Here is a 24342-nt window from a genome sequence, read left to right as displayed (position 1 = left end):
TGGCTTCTCTTTGAAATGTGAGTGATAGACGTTTGTTGAGAAGGGATGGGGAAAACTTAGGTAATGGCGTATTGGTTTGGTTAGTAACATTATGTAAGTGTTAGGGTGGTATTAATAAACTAATCTCAGCATCGAGATTGCCCTCAAGATAGTGTCAATCAGACAGTTCTTGTATAAGTTTTTATATATTATGCTGGAGGACATAAACTTATATAATATAATTCCTACTTATTATGTTCTATGCATTCGTATTTGTTTATATCAGGTGCGTACTATATCCGCTTGCATTAATTACTATTATAATATTAAGCATTTATGTATACGTTTTTGTGATAAATATATAAAATATATTATATGTACACCTACATTCTATTTTAAGTAATTTGGTAATATTTAATCTATGTACGAATATTAACGTATGTTTATGGAACACGACGTTCGTGCCTCACCCAACAGGGTCCACATAATACCAGCGTCGTGGTTCACGCCGCGACTTGTGCTGAGTGAGGCCCTTTTATCTCAGGACGTCCACCACCACCTTATGATCGTTGTAATGAACATCCTTCTATGCTTTTTATTATTGTTTTGTAAAAAAAAAATAAGTGATGTTATTGTCTTGTCTTTGTGTGTGGCGTCCTTTTATAATAAACAATTTCTATTCTATTCTATTCTATAAATATCCTAAAAGTTCCTGTTTAGGGACTTGAGCATGCATGATCTTGAGGGCAGTCTCAGCTGAGATTAGTTTATTAATACCACCCTTAGAGTAAGTAATTGTGCTTTGGTTAACATGAACATTAGGAGCTGGAAACACATTACCTATGACTGTGTTTTCAGCTCTCAATTTTTCAGCTTCATTATGATTATATCATTTAAATAACTCAAAATAGTTTTTCTTTGTAAGTAAATAAAAAATAGACACCCTCTCTGTCGGAAAAATACACAGTCGTTCCAAGTATAAAAGCACAAAATATCTCTTCACAAACATTTCCTTGAAAACCTTTTTTTTTTCTTTTTAATGTTGCCAGCTTTATATAAAGAGCTCTCATATCTCACATGACGTTATATCCGGTAGCCGGAAACTTTAATAATGTGGTTTTGAACCAGGTTTATCCACCTTTTGGCTGTCTGTGGGTTGTGCCATGGCCAAGCGTGTAATTGTACATTTAAAATAAAATCACCGCATTGCAGCGCGGTTACATTATTTGTATTCGTTTAAATGTTAACACGGAGAATAAGTATTTTTTATGTTTTATAGACGATGGGCTGATCAGTTGGGACTTGTGACTGCAGATTCTGAGCATATGAGCTTCTGGATATACAAAGTTGGTTTGCTTCCCAAACGAGGAGTACCATTCCACGCTCCAATACATTAAGTTCTTTCACCCTAAGATTGCCAGGCAGAAATTGCTGTATAGCAATAAGGCCGGCTATTGTGCTTATTTCATTCGTTTGTACATGTCCTTTACTTATATATTTGTGCAATAAAAATATACCGGACTTTCACCAATGAGTTAATAATTTATCTTAAGTGCAGTTTACACTAGTTGACTGGGCCATTATAGACAGCGCGACGGCTCACCGCCTATCACGTTGGTTTAACAGAAAACTCGGTGAGGTGTGGATTCTTAGTTCATCTGGCGTTGGATGTACCTCTAACTTGTATGTGAATAAAGAGTGTTCTATCTTAGATTACATCGTCACTTAGCAACAGGTGAGTCGTACCTTGTCAAACATGCTGAAAAGGCTGAAGCTTACTCGATATCTACAAAGAAGTTCGTTCAAGATCCAATAATCTGTATATATGTTGACAATGTAACAACCGTTTTCTAGGTAGGTTTGTTGGCAACACCAACAATAAAATATTTTTTTTTTATTATTATTGTGGCAACTTTAAAATAGCTCACTCTCTTCCTCCTTCAACGCCATCAAGATGTAACGTGTATGTCGTGTGCAAGAAAATAAATATTTTTCTAATACTTTCAACTACGTCTTTAAATACGACCAACCGCAGACCCCAACAAGGTTTACACCTGCCACTTCTTCTTCTATCGTGTGGGTTTGTGAGGTGAATTACCAACCTCATCAACCCTGGTGTCAGGGTTATTATTGAGCCGCCAAAGGCCCCTGACACGGCTCATGTAACGACTACGTACTTACATCACTAAGTAGTAACCGGGACAACGGCTTAACGTGCCTTCCGAAGCACGGATCATCTTACTTTTTGGACAATCAGGTGATCAGCCTGTAATGTCCTAACCAAACTAGGGATCACAAAGTGATTTTTGTGATATGTCCCCACCGGGATTCGAACCCAGGACCTCCGGATCGTGAGCCCAACGCTCAACCACTGGACCACGGAGGCCGGCCACTTATTTAAATCTAATGATAAGTAAAGCATATCAAAATTATCTCGCATCTTACGTGCTGTCGGAATTTTCAGTTTTATATGGCATTGGGGATTATAATCACTCATTACGATTATAGAATAGAGAAGGTCGTTAATTGTTTTGTTTGGTTTGAAAACTTTTGATGACGTCATAAGAATAATTCGGCGCATAATGTCACTGAATCGCATCCCGAAAAATCTCTATTCTGTAATACTTAATAATTATAATAATTCCATATAAAACTGGTAGTTCTGACTGCGCGTACGATGCGAATTAATTTCGATTTGCTGGCTCCTTTATTTACCACCAATAATAGAGTAAACACAATATATATGTTGTATTGATCTTCTATTTATCAGGCAAACCGATTAACTGCGCGCAAACAGGATAAGACATTTTCAAATTTATTTGCCTTTGTGGGATTTGAAGCCACATACGATCCTTATTTCCACGAGGTAAAGGTTTTATTGGTAAAAATAAAGTTGCCAGAATGGGTCAGGGCCACTTTTCTTTTTCGACATGAATTATTTTAGATTTCGCTTGGCCGGAATAGGGATACCAAGCTTCCCAAATTATGCACATTTCTTGTTTCAAAAAATATTGTGCTAGCTACTTAGTTTCGTATCTAAAGATTTATGGCGCTAAAAATGGATTAATTTGTATTGGCTGATTAGATACATTCTTCATGCTACTTTTAAGGGTTTTTTTTTAAGTAGCATGGAGAATGCTACACCGACAAGATTGTGGCTCTTCAAATAGTGATTATAATGGTTAGATACAAAGTTCGAATAATCTTCGTCAAATCAAATATCTTCAAACTTCCTATACACAGTTGGCAAATATAAATAATTTAAATCTACCACTATCTACTCGGAATGTATCCACCCACTGCTGGATATAGGCCTCCTCTCTTTCACGCCATCCTTTCCGGTCCTGTGCAAGTCTCATCCATTGCTTTCCGGCGTACCTTACAATGTCGTCCAACCACCGGGCTGGTGGTCTGCCTCGATATCGCATACCATCCCTTGGCCACCATTCAATAACAGCCTTAGTCCATCTGTTGTCTTCCCGTCTTGCCAAGCGTCCTCCCCATCTCCACTTAAGCCTAGTGATTCGTATACCTACATCCTCGACTTTAGTATGTTGCCGAATTTAGACGTTTGGTATACGATCTACCAGGTGGATGCCTAACATGGCGCGCTCCATAGCCCGTTGTGCCACTCTAATCTTATAAATGTGCTCTTTCATGGTGGCCATAAATACTTCTGCCAATAATTTAAATAAAGAAAAATAAACAAAATAGAACTAAGTTGCGACTACTTGCGACAGACTATCAATAAAATTCCTCGCGACTGACAACTTTAACGAAGAGAAACCACTTCGCTATGCAGTAAAACAAATCCTTGAAAGATAAAAATATTCGCACGATATTAATCAAATCGGTGATGACAGAGAAGCCTTCAAAGAAATTCTTACTTAGTCGCTGAATCTATCTCTTACTTTGTATTATATTGCCTGCTTTAAACAAAGCTCGGTTACGACTTGGCATATTCGCACGACAGCGAATACTAAAGTGTAAAATGGAGTCGGATTGATTTTACCCAAGGATTTAATGTTTGTTTTAAAGGAATTAAAGACAGCAGAAAGGCTCGACTCACATTTCCTTTTGCCATTGTTTTGTTGATATTTATATACTTGTTTTGGAAATTTTAAGGAAATTGAGGATTTGAGCGAGCTTTTAGGTGTAATAAGATATATCATTTGGATGACACACGTCTCTTCCGTATGTTAAGATATCTAATTACAGAGGATACAATTCCAAGAATCATGGAAAGTATTTGATTAAATTAGAGATTGAAGGAATAACGCGGTTCACAACTTTGAGTTAGGTATTCATGTTCACCAGCCACCAGTATTAGTGCGTATTAAATAGTCAGTGTTTATCACGTTTTCGCGTAACATATTAACGAATTAAAAAATAATAAGTAAGTATATTTAAAAAAGAAGTGAAGCCGGCTACACCTCATTTAAGACATGGTGTCGCTTGGCTGGAGTCGGTCACCGGGTCTCCCTCAATAGGGTCTCACCTGGTGGACAGACTCGCCGGCGGCATCACCGGATTTGACAGGGCCTACGGAGGGGCGAACCTCGCCCGCCGTAACCCGCCCCCGTGCCCCGCCCACCTTCGCGGGCGGCGAGAGCCGCCACACTCTGGGAGCAAAGCCCCGAAGGTGTCCCCCCGTGACGACAACCACGGAGAGTGTGTCAGGATAGAAGCAAACGGAATTCCATAGTCTCTGCTTACCCCGGTGGGAAGCGACACCCTGAGCCGAGGTTCGTGACCAACTGGGCACCCTCAGGCCTGTTGTCTTAAACGATGTACCGGGCGAGAGCCTTCAGCGTTCCCCATTTGTCCGGCCAAGTAGTTAATGCTGTAGATAAATCTACAATAAGTCACGTCAAAAAAAAGGTGGGAAATAAGCGTAAGTTTAGGTATGTATGTATGTTTAAGTATATCTAGTATAAAATCCCGGCGCGGGTTCTAAACCATTCGACTTAATGAGTTTTAATTCATATTTGGATCATAGATAATTGGTATTACATGGTTTCCAGAAAGATTTGTACCCGGTTAATGGCAATATGCTCGCCTCCTATTACATGATACTTCACAATGTTTACGAGGAATGGGTGTATACTGATGATGATGATGATATATACTGTTGACGACAGGTCAACATGGCAATCGGGGCATGAGGTGAGCCGCGGAGGCGGGGTCGCCCCGCACACCCGCACAGTCCCCGCGGCGTCATAGTCTTAGTGTCGCACGAGTCCGTATCGACCGCGTTTATCGATTATAATCTCGCTCACATAATTTATTGAATTAGAAATTAACATTAACACAAAAGAAAAACAATAGATTTAAAAGAAATCTAATCTAAATATTTATGGTCAATCAAAATTATAAATATAGCAAGTATATTTTACATATACTTGCTAAGAAATTATTGAAAACTAAGAATTATATTTTAGAAATAAAATTAACGTTAGATGATTCAGATGAATAAATATTAACTTAAATGAAAACGTGGTATTATTTTATTCACATTTTGTTACATACATAATAAAAATATATCGATATTGAAAACGTCACGTCACTAGAGAATTGCCATGTCGACCTGTCGTCTACTATAGGTCTATACTGAGGAGCTCGGTGGCGCAGCGGTAAACGCGCTCGATCTGCGTTTGTTGAAGTTATCCAACTTTCGCAAAGGCCGGTCATAGGATGGGTAACCATAAAAAAAAGTTTTCATCTCGAGCTCCTCCGTGCTTCAGAAGGCACGTTAAGCCGTTTTGGTCCCGGCTGCATTAGCAGTCGTTAATAAGCATCAATTCGCATTGGGCCCGCGTGATGGTTTAAGGCCCGATCTCCCTATCCATCCATAGGGAAGGCCCGTGCTCCAGCAGTGGGGACGTTAATGGGCTGATGATGATGGGTGTATACTATGCACCTGATGCTATATTATATTTAGTATATTATTGTGTTACAAAAAAGAAACAAATAGATAAGTCAATCTTTTTACAGGACATTTGCCTTTTACAGTTTTTACGCTTAAATATAAACGGGTGAGTACCTATGAGTTTCGTTTTTCTCTGAGATATAACAAATTGGCCCCAATTATAAGCACTCGTTGTTGAAGAAAAATGTCTTGACAAAGGCGAAGAAAGATCCAACTTTCTTTGTTAGGACGCACTCGAGACAATAGGCTGTTCGCCTCGACTTTATCGCTGACATTCAACGATGTAAAAAATACTCCACTAACTCATCGTGGAGCAGTATAGAGTATGCTCCAACCGCCCTCTCCCGCGGCTAATTTATAATTCTACATTTTAAAATTGATACATAAATTGATTTAATAATCAAGTCCAAGTCTAAGTTTTCGGCAACTACCGGTTTTTATTAAAACTACTAAATGATTTAAGAATCTGTGATTTAAATCTTATTAACTGACTTCAAAAAAACATGATTTACCCGTATGGTTATAATTATTATGTATAATGTTGTTCATTGTATTCAACAATATATTATTTTTTACTTTTGAATTGAAAGATTTTGAAATAGGTTTAATTGTGCTATTTGATAGTCTCTGTTTTGATAGTCTAAGTTATAAAGTTCTAGGAATGGAAGTCAAGCAGTGTACCAGCCAAAATTGAGAGCCATTTTATGTAGCATTGATTTATTCAAAAAGCGAATAAGTTCTAATACATTCTTAAAGCCATAAATCTCTCCTTCACTTCTCAAGGCATTCTTAAATCTAATTAAGTACATATTATTAATATGAAATAACATTTGACACTCCATAATACTCGGTGATGAAAGGGATGAGAATATCAAATTAACGTCAGTGTGAGATGGACGGGTTCATTCGAATTACAGCGACGAATTTTCTATAATGACTCATTAATTTACAGAAAGAAGGTTGACTGGGGTTGGTATTTATGATGATGACAGCATTATCTCATAACAAACCCTTCTTCTTTTTTTTCTATCGTGTGGATTGTGAGGCGAATTACCAACCCCGTCAACCACTAAACACACACTAAACACAGTTGATTAATATTGCTTACTTTTAATTTTAGAGAAATATCCAACTAGTTTTCGGTGATAAATAAAAGACCATAAACATCCTAGATTCGATGTGATGTAAATTAATAACTATTTACTGCATAAACATAACATAAACAACCTACAAACGTCCCACTGCTGGGTACAGGCCTCCTCTCAATCAACCGGAGGGAGTATGGAGCATACTCCACCAAACTGCTGCTGTATTTTCCTAAGCACGGAGACTTACATTTTCGGACAATCAGATGGTTCACACCTGTAATGTCCCTACCAAACAAAAGATAGTCTCACAAAGTGATTTCGACAATATCCTTATCGGGAATCGAACCCGGACCTCCAGATCGCGAGCCCAGCGCTCTAACTACTAGACCACAGAGGCTGTTTACTTCTTAGTACATTAATACGAATTCAGCTATTACCACAACCGTTGAGAAGGATTGTAAGATTGCCTCTTTGCTTCGATGTGGCCTTTTTTGACACCTCCCTTCGGGAAATGAAATAAACGTTATAATGAGCGAGCACCTACCGGCCTGGTAGACCTCGTCGCTATTGTTTGTAGGCACTTGTTTTTTTTTTCACAATTTTTATCATAATTGGAGTCGCGCGATGTGGCGTAAATTTTCCTGCTGCCCACGATTTTTTCACGAATTTATTTGTGATTGTGTAATTGTGCGAAAAGACTTGATTTGTTTTTTACTTAAATACATACGTAAACTCACGCCTTTTCCCCACCGGTGCAGGCAGAGACTATGGTTTACTTGATTATAAAAAAAGGTTTAGTACGATCTACTCTGAACCTGCGTGTATGAAACGATTGGTGAATGTGGTTGAAGCCAGGGAAGTGTGTCAGGATCGAAGCAAATGGAATTCCATAGTCTCTGCTTACCTCGGCGGGAATTAGGTGCGAGTTTCTGTATGTTTGAAAAAAAGTAGGATTTTTTTAAATCAAATCGTTTTGCTCTTTACACCATGGTTAGTTTAGGTTAGGTTATTTATGAATTAGTATTTAGAGTCTAATATACTTTAACAGCCTCTGTGATCTAGTGGTTAGAGCGTTAGTCTCACGATCTGGAGGTCTAGGTTCGATTCCCAATGGGGACATTGTCGAAATCACTTCGTGATACTGTCCTTTGTTTGGTAAAGACATTGCAGGCTTGAATCACCCGATTATCCGAAAAGGTATTATGATTGCGTGCTTCGGAGGGCACGATAAGCTGTTGGTGTCGGTTATGAGCCGTAAAAATACACCTCCACCAACCCGAGTATGATCCATAACCCCTCCGATTTATAGAGGGGGGGCCTATGTCCAGCACTGGGACGTATATAAGCTGTTTTTTTTATTATAAGTTAACAATGTCCTAGGTGTTGTCCAAAGAAATTTTCAGCGATAAATAAAGTAAATAAAGGACCTTATCCGTAATAGGTCCAATTTTCATAAGCGAGATTTATGTGGGTCCCCATACGAGGGCTCGTAATTTCTAACTTGTGTCCCTCGGTTGTTGACATTTTGTGGACTCTCTTATATGTTTGTTTTTTTATAAGTACATATATTTTAGTTGTACCCACTCTCCGCTACGCCAGCTATGTTTAATTCCCATGTAATAGGGGACGAGCCTATTGCCATTAACCGCAAATCCGGGCACAAATCCTGGAACCGGTTTTTTTTTTTTTGACGTACTTATAATTTTGCCGAAATGGCATTAACTACTTGGCCGGACAAGTGGGGAGCGCTGAAGGCTCTCTCCCGGTACAACGTTTAAGACAACAGGCCTGAGGGTGCCCAGTTGGGCGCGAACCTCGGCTCAGGGCGTCGTCTGAGAAGATAATATTTGAAAGAATTAATCGACTCTAGTGGGTTGATAGCGATAAGCGCTGAATGAGGGAAATCGTCGACCACGCCGGTGGGGCTGAAGTGTTATTTTTGTTTTACATATTTCCATTTATGTAAACAAACAAATTCGAGATAATATATTATACACACACTCACAACTAGTTACAAAATAAAAATAATTTTGCTTAGATTATTCGAGAAAAGAGTCGACGTTTCTAGTACGAGACCATAAGGTTTATAAGGAGCGGGAAAAAAATCAAAATAAATAAAGAAATGTATGTATGCTTACACAACTAGTTACATACCTAACAGTGAAAGACAAATCTTCTCTCATAACTGTTTAGGTAAATCTAATTACCAACGTGGCCGAAGGGGTTCTACCACCTATCACGTTGGTCATAACAAGAACCTCAGTGAGTACTTGGTTCATCATAGATAGATAGATAGAATATTTATTTAGGTTTAAGACGTTACATAAACTTCTTAATATTAAAATTTGAACATATATGAAATGTAAGACTTAAAACTAAAAAGGGTACTAGCTCGGCTGTCGTATCGACCTACATGAGGGACAATAGAGGGACAATACGACGCCGATTTTCAGCCAGACCCCATCATGGTGATGTATCTCTGACTACCCCGATGGGGAATATAGCCTTGAGCGTATTTTATGTTATTATGCTACAAAATATATTTAAATACACTGTAATATTGTTATTAATTATGATTATAATTAAAGATGAAACAGTTTCTATATTATTGTAAAATCTGTCACACTGTTCAGTATAATATGTATAATATATTATGGTTAATAGCAATAAATTATAGTATGCATTTACTATAAATTAGGCCCTATATTAGCATTCTATCAATTAATTAATTCTGCGCAAGAACGGAGCTATGATTTACTATAATTATGTACTACTCCTGTAGGTATTATACTTCCTCTTGTTACATCTCTATCTGGCTAAACTACTAATTAGAATAGTTGCTACGCTGACGTCTTGAACGCGGTAGCAACGGTATCTATGGATCAGTGGTTGAGCTTTGGACTCACGCTCCGGTGGTCCCGAGTTCATTGGGGACATTACACCAAAAAACAAAATCTTATCGCTAGTCTTGTAAGGAAATTACAGACTGAACGCCTAATTCTTCGTAAGATGGTCTGTGCTTTGGAAGGCACGGATAACCGTTGGTCCCGATTACGGCATTCTGATGTAAGTAAGTGGTCGCTACATGAACCAAGTCATGGGCCTATCAGCGTTCAATAGTGTGACAGATTGACAATATCACATCGCTTAAACAAACTTCGAAACCAGAGAGTTCTAGAATGTTACCGTAATCCTTCTTTTCCTTTTAACACCAAACTTTTCTGACGCATAGCAGCGTCCTTGTCTTTCTTTACTAGAATGGTCAAGGAGATTCCACCCGAGACTATTCGAGAAAAGAGTCCACAATTATAGTAAGAGACCATAAGGTATATTAGGAGCGGGTAGCGCAAAGAGAGCCAGTTCAGTTTCTAAAGTGAAAGGAGTAAGAAGAAGTGGAAAGTGGAAGTGAAGGACAGTGTTTTAAGCAGTGTCAAGTGCAGTGCTAGTGAAGTGTTTCGTGCTGTGTTGGAGTGACACGAAATAAAGTGAAGATACGGTGACGAAGTTATACCGCGAAGCCCTGTGCGGAAGCTGTACCGTGTGTATAGTGAATAAATTCGTTTCTCCTTGGACTCAGTGAGTTGAGTTTCCTTCGAATCCCGAAACCCATTTCCGTAACAATAGTAACTCTGACAACAGGGTTGATGAGTTTGGTAAACCATCTCACAACCCACACGATAGAAGAAGTAGTTTCTCTTTATCGTTCCAAAGATATACAGAATCGAAATGAAATAATAACAGGAGCTAGATTATTTGAAGACAGTTTTCTAAACATAAGGTGTATTTTAAAATTAAATTCTATCCTTTTTTCTATTACAGACGATGCATGTTGGCATGTTGAGTTTCGTACGAATCCGGACATCCAAACGGCAGAAATCGGATATGTAAGAAAACACATTTGAAAAACCTACAGCAGAAAATCTGAAACTACCGACTGACGACGGCGATAGAAATCGTGTGGATTTTTTTTTTTTGAAAAAAGAACGAGGTGGTCCGACCGACTTTTATTTTCTACATTACTCCCAAACGTTCAAAAATGTTGAACAGATTTGGTGGTATCCAAAAAGTTTTTTTTTTAATAATGTAAGCTCGCGTTTGACCACAATCTCACCTGATTGTAAGTGATGATTTGGTCTAGGGTGGATCACGCTTATCTTGCAAATGCCTATTCACTCTAGCCTTGAAGACTCCCAGATAGTTGGAATAACAGACGACGGCAGACAGTTCCAGACTTTGCTATTCGCATCAAAAGGAAGAGGCAAACCGTTTAGTGAGGACTGGTGGTATATCCACAGCATAAGGCTGAAATGCCTGCCGAAGTCTAGTTGTCCGTAGATGGAATAGAGTCGGCGGAATTAACTCGTGAAATTCCTGCGCTCGCCGAAGTGTATCCTATAAAAAAACTGACAGAGAAGCTATCCTTCGTCCTGGTCTATAAGCACACTAAGTAAACGTAAAGTGATTTATTATCTATGTAAATATGTTTACTTAGTGCACTTATAGACCATATTATAGACCAGGGAATGTAACTTTACATGAAATCTGTACCTCAGACTACTCGTGTTGGAAATAAAGTTACTACCGCAAGATACGAAAATATTGATTATCTTTGTAAGTAAATATGTTTACTTAGTGCGCTTATAGACCATATAGATCAGGGAATGTAACTTTACATGAAATCTGTACCTCAGACTACTCATGTTGGAAATAAAGTTACTACCGCAAGATACGAAAATATTGATTATCTTTGTAAGTAAATATGTTTACTTAGTGCGCTTATAGACCAGGGAATGTAACTTTACAAGAAATCTGTACCTCAGACTACTCATGTTGGAAATAAAGTTACTACCGTAAGATACGACAATATTGATTATCTATGTAAATATGTTTACTTAGTGCGCTTATAGACCATATAGATCAGGGAATGTAACTTTACATGAAATCTATACCTCACACTACTCATGTTGGAAATAAAGTTACTACCGCAAGATACGAAAATATTGATTATCTTTGTAAGTAAATATGTTTAATTAGTGCGCTTATAGACCATATAGACCAGGGAATGTAACTTTACAAGAAATCTGTACCTCAGACTACTCATGTTGGGAATAAAGTTACTACTGTAAAATACGAATATATTGATTGTCTATGTAAATATGTTTACTGTAAATGTGTTTATGGCAAATAAAAAATCGTACCTTATCTTATCTTAGTGCGCTTATAGACCAGGGACAGTCCTTGGTTTGTAAGTCCCCTTACTAATAAAACAATATCTCGTAAGATAATAACCTACTTTTAGTATTGTACTGTATTAGTATATACAAACTCTATAACAATACTCGATTTTAAATAAAATTCTCCCTCACACATTAAATCTCCAAAGCTATCTGTCAACAATGTGATTAAAATTTCTCCTCAACCATAATAAGACATTCTCCCAACAATCCCCGTGACATGCATATTAATAATAAAAAAATGCTATCTCGCATGGAAATTGCCTTTAAACTCGTCGGAACACAGAGACGGATTTAGAAAAATAATAGGAATAATTACAGAACACCACGATACACCGAAACACCGGTGGTTAGAGAGTTAGGCTAACGATTTGGATTTCCGGGTTCGATTCCCGATGGGGACATTGTCAAAATCACTTTGTGAGACTGTCCTTTGTTTGGTAAGGACTTTTCAGGGCTTGAGTCACCTGATTGTCCGAAAAAGTAAGATGATTCCGTGCTTCGGAGGGCACGTTAAGCCGTTGGTCCCGGCTATTAGCCGCAAAAACACCTCCACAAACCCGCAGTGGAGCAGCGTGGTGGAGTATGCTCCATACCCCCTCCGGTTGATTGAGGGGAGGTCTGTGCCCAGCAGTGGGACGTATATAGGCCGTTTATGTTATGTTATTGAGGAGCTCGGTGGCGTGTGCGTCAAGCTAGCGGCCTCAAAAAAAAAATGGGCACGAAAAAATAATTTGACCATACCAAAAAATAGTACTCTTATTGAAAAAAATAGTACCTGTTGTAAAAAAATTAGTACCATCACGGTTCTGGATTTATAGCCATGTTTTATTGCACTTGCTAGCTTGACGGTGAGCGAAATTTGGCGAGAGTTAATGACAAGGTCTTTCGCTTTGATTTAAACGCCAAAAAATAGTATCGAAATAGTACTCATCCCCTGCAAAATACCGAAAGTAGTACTTCAACGGTTCCAAAGTTATAAAGGTAGTTCTTTGATCCCGCTAGCTTGACGTTTTGAAAATACCTATTATCTGGGGAATGCTTGCATACTTCAGTTTGTAACTAATGTCAATAAACTCGTATGAAATAGTACTCCCTACCATCATAATTTGGACCTGATTCTCTTTGTAGAAATATGTCAAAAAGTCATTATAACCTATGTCATACATTTATCAAGACAAGTACAGTCGCGAACAAAATTATTACACATGGTCAAGAATGTTGTCAGATTTCAGTATTTTTCCCCATTTTTGGGTAAAAATTGGTGAAGTGCCAGGGTTGTTAGATGAAAGTAATATCATTGTTGAAACTCTTTGAGTTATTCTACAAATACTGCAAATTGTTTATTAACAAACACTTCGATCCGTAACAAATTCAACATGAAGGTATAAATTATAAAATAAAACAGCAGATTAAAAATGTATTATGATGTATTAAAATCACAGATTGTTTTCGATAAGAACTAGACCCATGCAGCCATTTTCTATTAAAATTAGTGCATATGGGTGTATGCAATAGGATTTTTTTGTAATAGCAGCACTGAAGTGCAAAGAAATGGTAGGGTAGACCTCCAAAATGGCAATACTTACGAATAAATTGTGAGGTTATGTAATTGTCTACGTGACTGTATCAACAACAAATGTATGGCATAGGTTATGATGATTTTTTAACATTTCTACAAAGAGAATCGGATCAAAATTATGATGGTAGGGAGTACTATTTCATACGAGTTTATTGACATTAGTTACATACTGAAGTATGCAAGCGTTCCCCAGATAATAGGTATTTTCAAAACGTCAAGCTAGCGGGATCAAAGAACTGCCTTTATAACTTTGGAACCGTTGAAGTACTACTTTCGGTATTTTGCAGGGGGTGAGTACTATTTCGGTACTATTTTTTGGCGTTTAAATCAAAGCGAAAGACCTTGTCGTTAACTCTCGCCAAATTTCGCTCACCGTCAAGCTAGCAAGTGCAATAAAACATGGCTATAAATCCAGAACCGTGATGGTACTAATTTTTTTACAACAGGTACTATTTTTTTCAATAAGAGTACTATTTTTTGGTATGGTCAAATTATTTTTTCGTGCCCATTTTTTTTTTGAGGCCGCTAGCTTGACGCACACGGTGGCGCAGCGGTTAATGCGTTCGGTCTGCATTAGCAGTCGTTAATAACCATCAATCCGCACTGGGCCCGCGTGATGGTTTAAGGCCCGATCTCCCTATCCATCCATAGGGAAGGACCGTGCCCCAGCAGTGGGGACGTTAATGGGCTGATGATGATGTTATGTTATGTTGTATAATTACAGAACACGTAACGACCGTATAGCTTTGAAGAGAGAATAAAGCATACTATATATATAGAACGGTAACTCTCTGCCCCGCGCCAATTCGTATTGGGCGCCAAGTGCCTACCTCACCCCCTCTGGGTCTTACTTTACTCGTAAATGGCCGTACCCCGTTAAGGAATAAGGGGGAGCACGTGGACTTTCCGTTCGCACTTATGCTTTAGGCATTTTTTGTATGGAGTGTTCGAGGTGTGTTTAAAGACAAACCAAATACGCCCCTGGGAGAGCCGCCACGATATTCCATAAAAAGAAAACATGCAAGATTCGAATCAGGCGTAACTTTCAGCGTTGAATGATTAATTGTACGAGACTGTCGCTATAAATGGATTCCTAAAGAAAATAAATATTTATTTTCATTGTATAAATGTTTCTGTTTATTTAAACGTTACTAGAAAAAAAATAAGTACTTAAATATTTTATTTAGAACACGGTTACAGTATTACTTTTTTTATATATGTGGCCTAACCTGTGTTGAGCTGGTTTTCCCTTCGCTTTGAAAGGTCAGACAGGCAGTCGCTTCTGTAAAAAACCGGTCCTGTGAAATCTTTAGGTTAGGTAAGCAGACGCTGTGAGTAACGGGATAATGCTAGGGATGATGATGAGAAAAAAAATACACTTTACGATTACGATTTCAATTAATAAATATTTTATTTAAAATACAGTTACATTATTACTTTTGTTTAGGTCACACAATCCTTATTTTTCTATAAGGCTTTTAGTTTTTGAAGTATATATTTTTATCTAAACGCAAATCGCAAATACACGTAAGTTTTTTAGGGACACTCATAAGTACAGTCATGAGCAATATAATGTACCCACTTTAGGACTCTGTCGCACTAACATATTTGACATTTAGTGAGACTTGAACTGCAATTTATCAAAAAAGTTAATGTGACATGGTACCAAAGTGTAAACATATTAATAATGCTCGTGACCGTACGGGTGAAACATGAAGCTGTTGTATTATTTTTTGATTTATTAAAGCCTTTATATCATAATATAACAACATCCCTCTACCTATTAATTTACACAACAGAAAGCGCATTTTTTTAAATCAAATAAATGGGTTTGGTCTTGACACCATTCTGCCTCTTAAAGAGGTTAAGAAAATGTCGACGGTGTAACGAACTTACCCAGAAGGTGACTACCCTTTTTTCTTTATTGAAAATACGACATTACCGTCATACAAATAAACGAGAGAGAAAAGTGTATGGAAATTGATTATTCCCGCTAAATGTAGGAGGAAAAAGTTCCGGCCAAGTAGTTAATGCCGTATGTGGCAAACCTACAAAAGACTAAAAATATATAACAACCCCTACTTTTCCTATCATTCATAGGAAGAACTTGGCTTATCAGGCGCTTGATAGTAGACAATAGAGAAGGTAAGATACGCTAAAGGTCATCGAACTAATAGAATATACAATTCAGCTTTCTTGAACCTGCCCCACAACGAATTCGACAGATAAACAAACTAAAATTGTTTACATATCAAGTATCGGTAAAAGAAGCCCAGGTCAATGACTCCAGAACTGAGCACTTTAAAAGGTAAGTAAAGGTAAGTCTACCAATAACAGGGCGAGACGCATTAAAAAAACTAATTCATAAAAAGTCCAAACAAATATTTACACATATTAATAGGTACGGTCACGAGTACTAAATATGTATACACTTTGAAACCATGTCACATAAACTTTTTTGACAAATTAAACCGTAAGTCTCATTAAATGTCAAATATGATTGTGCGACAGGGTTCTAAAGTGGGTACATGACTGTACAGCTTTAAAATAGAATAAAACAATAAATTAAAAAAAATAAACCAACTTCAATATCTGTGAAATAAAAAATAAGAATTTGGCGCACGTGTTTAGAGCTCACATAGACTTACATATACGAATATAACGGAATTCCAACAATATTATATAGTCGTTTTGTTTCATTTGTGCCCAGAATATAAACAATATGGCCGCCAGTGACGTTTGTGACATAACTAAGGATGGGAAAGTTTTAGATTTCTTTCTAAAGGAACTGATTCATTTATCTATTAAATTCATAAGACACATGTACAAATAAAACAACTTATTTTTAAATTTAATTGAATTCGTAGTGGTTCCAATGCTCTTAGTTCATTCCACTTACGTGAGTGAATCATTCATTATAAATTCAGATAGGTTTGGATGATAAATTAGTAGGACTGTCATGACATGATTTATATAATCCCTAGACTTCGATCAAATTTTAGGTATAAAGTGCCTATTTTTTTCTCATATTATAGAACGTAATGAATTATTAAAATTTTTTTTTTTTATCACAGGGCATAATCGTTTTCGAAACAATCTTCAAAAAATATTTAAAAAATAGCGGAATATCTTATAAAACGTACATTTGACTCGGACCAAAAAAAAAATACGTTAATAATACGTTCTTCATTGTGTTCTGATTTGAGAAAGAAAAGTAGACACCGCGCCTTATAAAATCTGTTTAAAAGTCTACCTAACATGTCAGTCCTATACATTTATCATCCACAACACCAATCTGAATATAATGAATGACTCACTCAATTTTGTGAAATGAACTATGAGCTAAATGCATTGAAAGCGCTACGAATACAATAAAATTTAAAAAAAAACGCTTGACAGATAACCTCACTTTTCTAGTGTTCCGAAAAAAATCATTAATTTGGTGTAATTTTGTGAATATTTCATAGTTTTTGCGTGTGCCCGTAAAATATTGTTTATTTTATAGCTATATATGTCAGGTTAGTCGCAAAAAAGTAAAAAGATTGCGAGATTTCAGTGATTTTGTCGTTTGTTTACATTCTGGGCACAAATGAAACAAAATGACTTTACACATACTCGTGTCATAGCAATAACATTCTTCTTTTTTGAAGTCGGTAAAAATACTTTGCTAAATACACAGGGCAGCAGAGAAGATTTTCATTATGAGGTTTCTTTTTCCGTTTATTTTTCAGGAACTTTATATAATTATATGGTTGAATTTCCAGGCTTCGTTCAAAAACAATATAGATGTAGCTGTACAGCTTTAACGTGATAATTACGTATTTTCTCATTACTCCGGTACATAATTATTCCAAAATACAATGTAATAACAGAAGCATGTACAAAAATAATTGATACTTGGTATTGGGATCACACTACGTATAGAATTGTGTTGCTACCTATGTTGCTTCTCTTTATTTTGATCAGAATAATAATGGGTGGATGACGTAATTGTGCCCGAGTGTAATAAAAAAGGTCGTCATTTATACACAAAAACAAAGATAAATGATGCGTATGTCTGTTATCAACGAAATTAGAAGGTTAAACGAAGGAAAATCTGTAGAGCGCAACGCGCGAATGTCCTTCATTGGATTTTGATAAATCAGCCAGAAATGCGGGTACTTCTAACATGTTGAAACAAAAACAAAGTCACGGCAATTCCCTTGTCCAAAACACGTTTGGGACAGTGGACAAACTGAGGCCACGTCCGCAAATATTGAATATTATTAAAGGTATAATGAGAAACGCGGCCAGAGCCATCTGTTGACCGGCCATTAATAACTTGGATAGACAATTGTTCCCACTTTCAATATAGAATTCAATTAATTTATACACGACCAAGCCTTTATTCGAGGAAGAACTTTTCAAATCGGCTGACGGTTTTGCTTTACACAACTACTGTAAGTGATTTATGATTGCAAAGGCGTTGGATATTAAAATTTAATTGGATTTACTGTTCAGTCAGGTATTTTAACGTCCAAGTTGAGAAAAACAAATGATTTTATAATCCGTTTTCTTATAGGTGAGCACTGAGGCCTTAGATAATTCATTTTTATTACTGTCGACAGTGACAGTGATAAAAATGTATGTATGACATTGACATGTCACCTTATGTCAATCCCATACACTGTCACTGTTCTGTGACTGTCGATTGCCATAATCATTTTGCAACTTGGCTACGGCCCCTGGTCCTATTTTGAAACAAATACCGCTAATTATGCTGCTCTAATGTCAATGTGATTACCAATCACATTTGACAGGGTTTTGAATCATTTAATTCACTTATGCATGTTAGTTGTTACAAAATGATTTATCTAATGAATTTAAGATGTCTAAGTTATTTTCATTTGATAGAATAAAAACAGATTATAAGTATGACGCTTGGGCATACCAATCAAATACCATACATAAAAACATAAACAGCCTATATATACGTCCCACTGCTGGGCACAATCAACCGGAGGGGGAATGGAGCATACTCTACCAACTACTCCACTGCGGATTGGTGGAGCTGTTTTACGGCTAATAGCCGGGACCAACAGGTTAACGTACCCTCCGAAGCACGGAATCAGGTGATTCAAGCCTACAATATCCTTATCAGACAAAGGACAGTCTCACAAAGTGATTTCTACAACGTCCCATCGGGAATCGAACCCGAACCTCCAGATCGTGAGCCCAACGCTCTAGCCACTAAGCCACAGAGGCTGTTAATCAAATACCATTAAAAGATATAGGTACCGAGAACTTTAAGAAGAGGTTAAAATTTTATTCCAATATACTTACCAATTCAATATGACAAACCCAATTTGCCAATGTTTATGCTTATTTGGCAAAGAAACACAAAATATTTATTAGACTAGATATATTTTTACTTCAATGCGTTGAAAAGAGACTATTTATGCGTATTGGATATTTGAACCCATTACAGTCGAGCGGCCACTCTAACCCTTTCTAAATAGTTGAAACCAATTCTAATGTCTAGGGCAGAAACTGAAAGGGGTAACAAATGACTTCAATGAATTGCTATCGTTTATTTCAATAGATAGTGTGATTCCCTAGTTATCTCAGATTACTAAACTTTGCCGCTGACAATTTTCGGACAAATATTCGTGGCAACTTAGTATCATTTATTTCGCAGTAATAGTACTATTTAGTAATGACAATAGTAACATAGTATTATAATTATGACGAATAGTGTAGTAACTCTTTAACAATAAGTATCAAGAAGTAGTACCAATATTACTATATCTATACGTATAATTACAGGACAACTTAACATAAAAAATAGTAGATATTATAATAAACTTTGTAATGGCAGGTATATTGCTTACAAAATGCAGTTCATCAGGAACATACACTAAATGCATTTAAAGCTCTCAAAAAACTAGCGTATTTTAATAAAATTATGATTGAAAATCCATTAACACTCTCACAATAGTATCACTCACAATAGTACAAATTATTCATCCATAAAATGGCTCTTGTTCAATAGTATTAAAGGTCATTCAGACCAATGCCGTGATGCCAGCAGTCTTTTTATATAGAATTGAATAAGTAACAAAAGGCATTTTCGTATAACAATGTGCGTAGTCGCGTATTATATAAAATAGAGGTCACTTAGTGAGGGGATGACAGATATTCTTTGTCGCGCCCGCTGGGAAATGTTGGTGATTTGCCCGGATTGACATACATTTGGGATAGTCAAGTCGGATAAAAGTTTCATGAAGGTAAAATTCTTCTATTTCTGTTTGGTAATAAAAGGAAAAATGTGTCATTTCTTCACAATCACTAAGCTTTTTTACCTTTTTATAAATATTTAAGATGAAGAACCGGATATCAAACACGACGGCGCGGTTCATAATATTAATTATGTAGCAATAGTAAAAGTATAAATAAAGTCTGGCAACGCAATTTATCGTAATATACAGGCAAACTTGTATATTATATACAAAACTCCTTGCAAGCTACGTTTCATCTTATGATATAGGGGGCGAGCATATTGCGACTATCTAGGCACAAATCCTAGAAACAACGTAATATCAATTATTTAAGATCCAAACATTATTTCAAACTCCTAAAATGAAATTCTGTGATTTAGACCCCGCACCGAAATTCGAGCTCTGACACTAAGAAGTAAGGCACTAGTTCTTAGAACTCACGGATTTACCACGCAAATCTAAAATATTTAGTTAAAAATCGCTTAGGTCTGTATGCTGATGAAGAAAACATCATTACAAGATAAACCATGATGACAAATTTAATATTTTTCCTATAAAAACGAAAAATCGTAGTACAAACGTAGCAAGTCGCTACGGACAGTAGCAAACGACTACGACGTATAAGCCAAACCGCAAAACGTGATTTTATTTTGATTTTAACAGTTTTATTTACAGCAAATGATTCTGATCGCAACCTCCTCTGATGGGTGAGGCTTAAAATGAATCACGCTTACCCAGTGAAAACCTGGTACCTAGTAAAATGCAAATGCTAATGTTTTTAACTTCACACTTGACATGCATAACATAAAATAAATAGTCTGTATACGACCCACTGCTAGACACAAGCTTCCTCGCTCAATCAAACGGAGGGTGTATGGAGCATACTCCATTAAGCTACTTCACTGCAAGTCGGTGGAGGCGTTTGGGCTAGTAGCCCGGGACCCATTGCTTGCGAAACAATCAGGTGACAAAGTCCTAGCCATTCAAATGACAGTCACTGAGTGACTTTCAACAGTATCCCCATAAAGAATCGAACCCGGACCTCTAGACTATGAGTCCAGTGCCCTAACCACTATACGGCAAAGGCGGTTGAACAATAAAACATCATACATTAATCACAAACAAGCTGTTACCTTCCTTTCGTCGAAACAAAAGCCATTTGATTCAAATCCGGCACTTATTCAAATAACTCGTCAAATTCAAACTAGCCGTCAAAGCCGTATTATAATAAAAGTCAATGTCTACTAAACAGTTTAATCTCATGAATATAAGTGTGAGGTTTATAAAGGACTGGGGTTGGTTTATCAGCAGCACGGCTCAGTCGTGTTGGTTTAGGACCCTCAAAAAAAGGTTTGCATTTAATTTCGCCTTAACGTAACAAATTGTCTATGCCACAGGTAAGCCGTATTTTTTTGTTTGAAGTCAACGTTGAAGGGAAAACGGGGAGAGATCGGGAAACCGGAAATTCAAATAACACATAGACAAGTACACGTGCTCACGACCGTAATCCCTGATGAGATAGGCAGAGCGATAAGTAAAGCCTCGTATCCTATCCACTAGGCAACAATTAACGCACAACATGTAACGCTCAACATATACGGCAACATTGCACAACAACGCGTGATGTTGCCAACCCAAGCGCAACATGTTGCGCGGTTTGTTGTTTGTTTAGAGAGCTTCGTTAGTTTACCATCACTGTGGTCGAGTGGAGTCGTGACGCACAACAACTCTAGTTCTTCTGGCGACATGTCGTCCACGACGAACATGAAGTAGATGCGTAGACAGACAACATTTCACAAAAGTTAAACAAAAGTTCCGCGCTAACTTTCAAGTTGTTGTGAAACATGTCGCGCACCAAATATTGCTAAGTGGCGCTTCCACTTTTCACACGAATTCATAGAATAAAGAGTAACCTACTGTTACTTTTATAATGGTCACATTTTTGTGAAGCTATTTAAATTAAAGATATTTGTAACCCTGATTCTTGCAGACATCTATTTTTTTTATTTTCCGCCGAAAATGGAACAGGCGGATGCATGACAGCTGTCAATTTTAAAATGAATGAGTGAGTTAATGAAAAAAAGTCAGGCGAATTAAGTAGGCTTCGCGCTGATATTCAAGCTGCTCTGTCGGATAATTGGTCAATGTAAAATTTTGAGAGGGTCGTTTCTGTCTAAAATTGACGTGTGTTCCATAATATTTTAAGCCTGTCGACTACCCGCCCCTTTCCTTTTCGGAGGATAAGAAACTGACAGCGTATAACTTAAAAAAATAAAATTAAGCGGTGTGTACTGGAACACACAACAGCCTCCGTGGTCTAGTGGTTAGAACATTAGGCTCACGATCTGAAGGTCCGGGTGCGATTCCCGATGGGGACATTGACGAAATCACTTTGTGAGGCTATCCTTTTATCGGTATGGACTTTCAGGCTTCAATCACCTAATTGATAGGCCGTAAAAACACCTCCACCAATCCGCAGTAGAGCAGCTTGGTGGAATATGCTACATACCCGCTCCGGTTGATTGAGGGGATGCCTGAGTCCAGCAGTGGGACGTATATATAGGCTGTTTATGTACTGGAACAAGCACCTGTTTGTACATAAGCACAAAGGCGTGTATTAAGACATGCTGGGATTTGTTAGGCGTGCTACGAACGTATAAATTGCCACTCCCGAGTGGGGTCGACCACACGTGTGGTTCTGGCAAGCCGGTGTGTTATTTTGTAATTTGATTTTTAAACTTTGTTCGTCAAAAACCTCGCTCCGAACGTGCCATCCTGTAATAAAAACGCAACGAAAAAAATATTCAAGCTATTTACGCGAAGACTTTTATGTTTTGTTTTTGAATGACGAATTTATACTATACTTGTTATTATCGTATTTTTTACAACATCATAAGTTTTCCAAAATGGATTTTTAGCTGATTCAATGCTTGTCTGGGTAAGTGTACCACTATCTGCTGTACTAGCATCTGGTGATGGTGAAGTAGACCATTCATTGTTTAAATTATTTGATCACTTACCTGTTATAGCCCAAAGTTCTTTCAAGCACTCTTCTCTCGACCGTTGTATCGCCGATCTCTTCTGCACCTCAGGTCCTGACTCCAAGTATTCAAACAACAGCGCTCCGAGGACTACGTATATCACCACTAGTATCACCAAACCGATCTGCGAGCAGGCGGCGCGCGCGCATCCCCCCACCACTCGCCGCCCCACACCTGGCCGTTCCCGCTCGTCCAATGAATCTTCAGAAGACATCGCTTCTGATTTCAAATTTTCAAATTGTTCATTTCTATTGGCACTTCATTTTCTTTTCTTTTTAATTTACAAACGGATATTTATTTACATTTAATTGAATTTTTGATTTCGAAGCTGTTGTCGGTTTAATCGATTACTGAAACAAAACAAATAGTTGATGTTAAAATAAATATTTGTTATAATAGTGTTACCCAAAAATTGTGGGCATTCTTATTTATTTCATTTTATTCTGGGAACATTTTATTTCTATCGGAATTTGTTCATAATACAATCAAATCTAATATTTTTTATTCGCATAGGATTCATGGTTTTGTCAACAGTTGGTAGGTTTTAAGTATCACATGATCTGCTAGATATAAGCATGCGAATATTTAAGAGGTAAGTAGACTAGGTAGGTACATAATGTTTCTTTTCCTGTTTATTCACTGAATTATTTTTCATTATTTTTGTACAATAATTACGTAAAAAGTGATAAAGATTACCGTTATCTCTGTATAAGACTAACAAATACACGAATATTATTCTAGTAAACTTGTTAAGTATATAATTTTGTGAATTAATGTTAAACGATAGCAAAACCCACTATTAATAGTTTTACTAGTAAAATTACAGCTTTGATATTGTTAATGCAAATCTATATACTTCAAAATGATAATCAAATGGTAAGAAAACACGGCTAAGGTAATAAAAATTGAAATATCTTATCAAAGAAAGTAAAAAACATAAATTTTATTAAAAGAAAAGAGGGATTATCGTAGTTGTATAAGAATTAATGTGAAGTAGACAGTAGTAAGTAGTTTATTTAGAAAAGAAGAAAAAGCGTAATGCGAAATTGACATTTTAGTCAGGTCCAATGAACCAAATCCCTCTGCGAAGCCTTTTTCAAGATCACTGTCATGTCAGGCTCGAGCAAAAAGTGAGGAGACCCTTGATCCTTAGGGTCGTATTCAATTTACCTATTAGGGGGGTCGGGCTCATTAAATTCGGTCGGTGTCGTCGGGAGGGGATGAGAAATGAC

At 37.1% G+C, this 24342-nt stretch overlaps 1 protein-coding gene across 1 annotated transcript in view; it reads right to left on the bottom strand.

The window, feature by feature from the left end:
* LOC126371991 (uncharacterized) overlaps window positions 1-23324 on the bottom strand; it is a 220455-nt gene extending 197131 nt beyond the window's left edge. The window contains exon 1 of the mRNA XM_050017488.1: window positions 23090-23324. Coding sequence (XP_049873445.1) covers window positions 23090-23324 — 235 coding nt within the window. The remainder of the gene's footprint in view (window positions 1-23089) is intronic.
* Window positions 23325-24342: the final 1018 nt, after the last annotated feature.

This window comes from Pectinophora gossypiella, chromosome 13, assembly GCF_024362695.1.
Source record: "Pectinophora gossypiella chromosome 13, ilPecGoss1.1, whole genome shotgun sequence".
NCBI lineage: Eukaryota > Metazoa > Arthropoda > Insecta > Lepidoptera > Gelechiidae > Pectinophora > Pectinophora gossypiella.
This window is presented reverse-complemented; position numbering and strand designations above follow the sequence as displayed.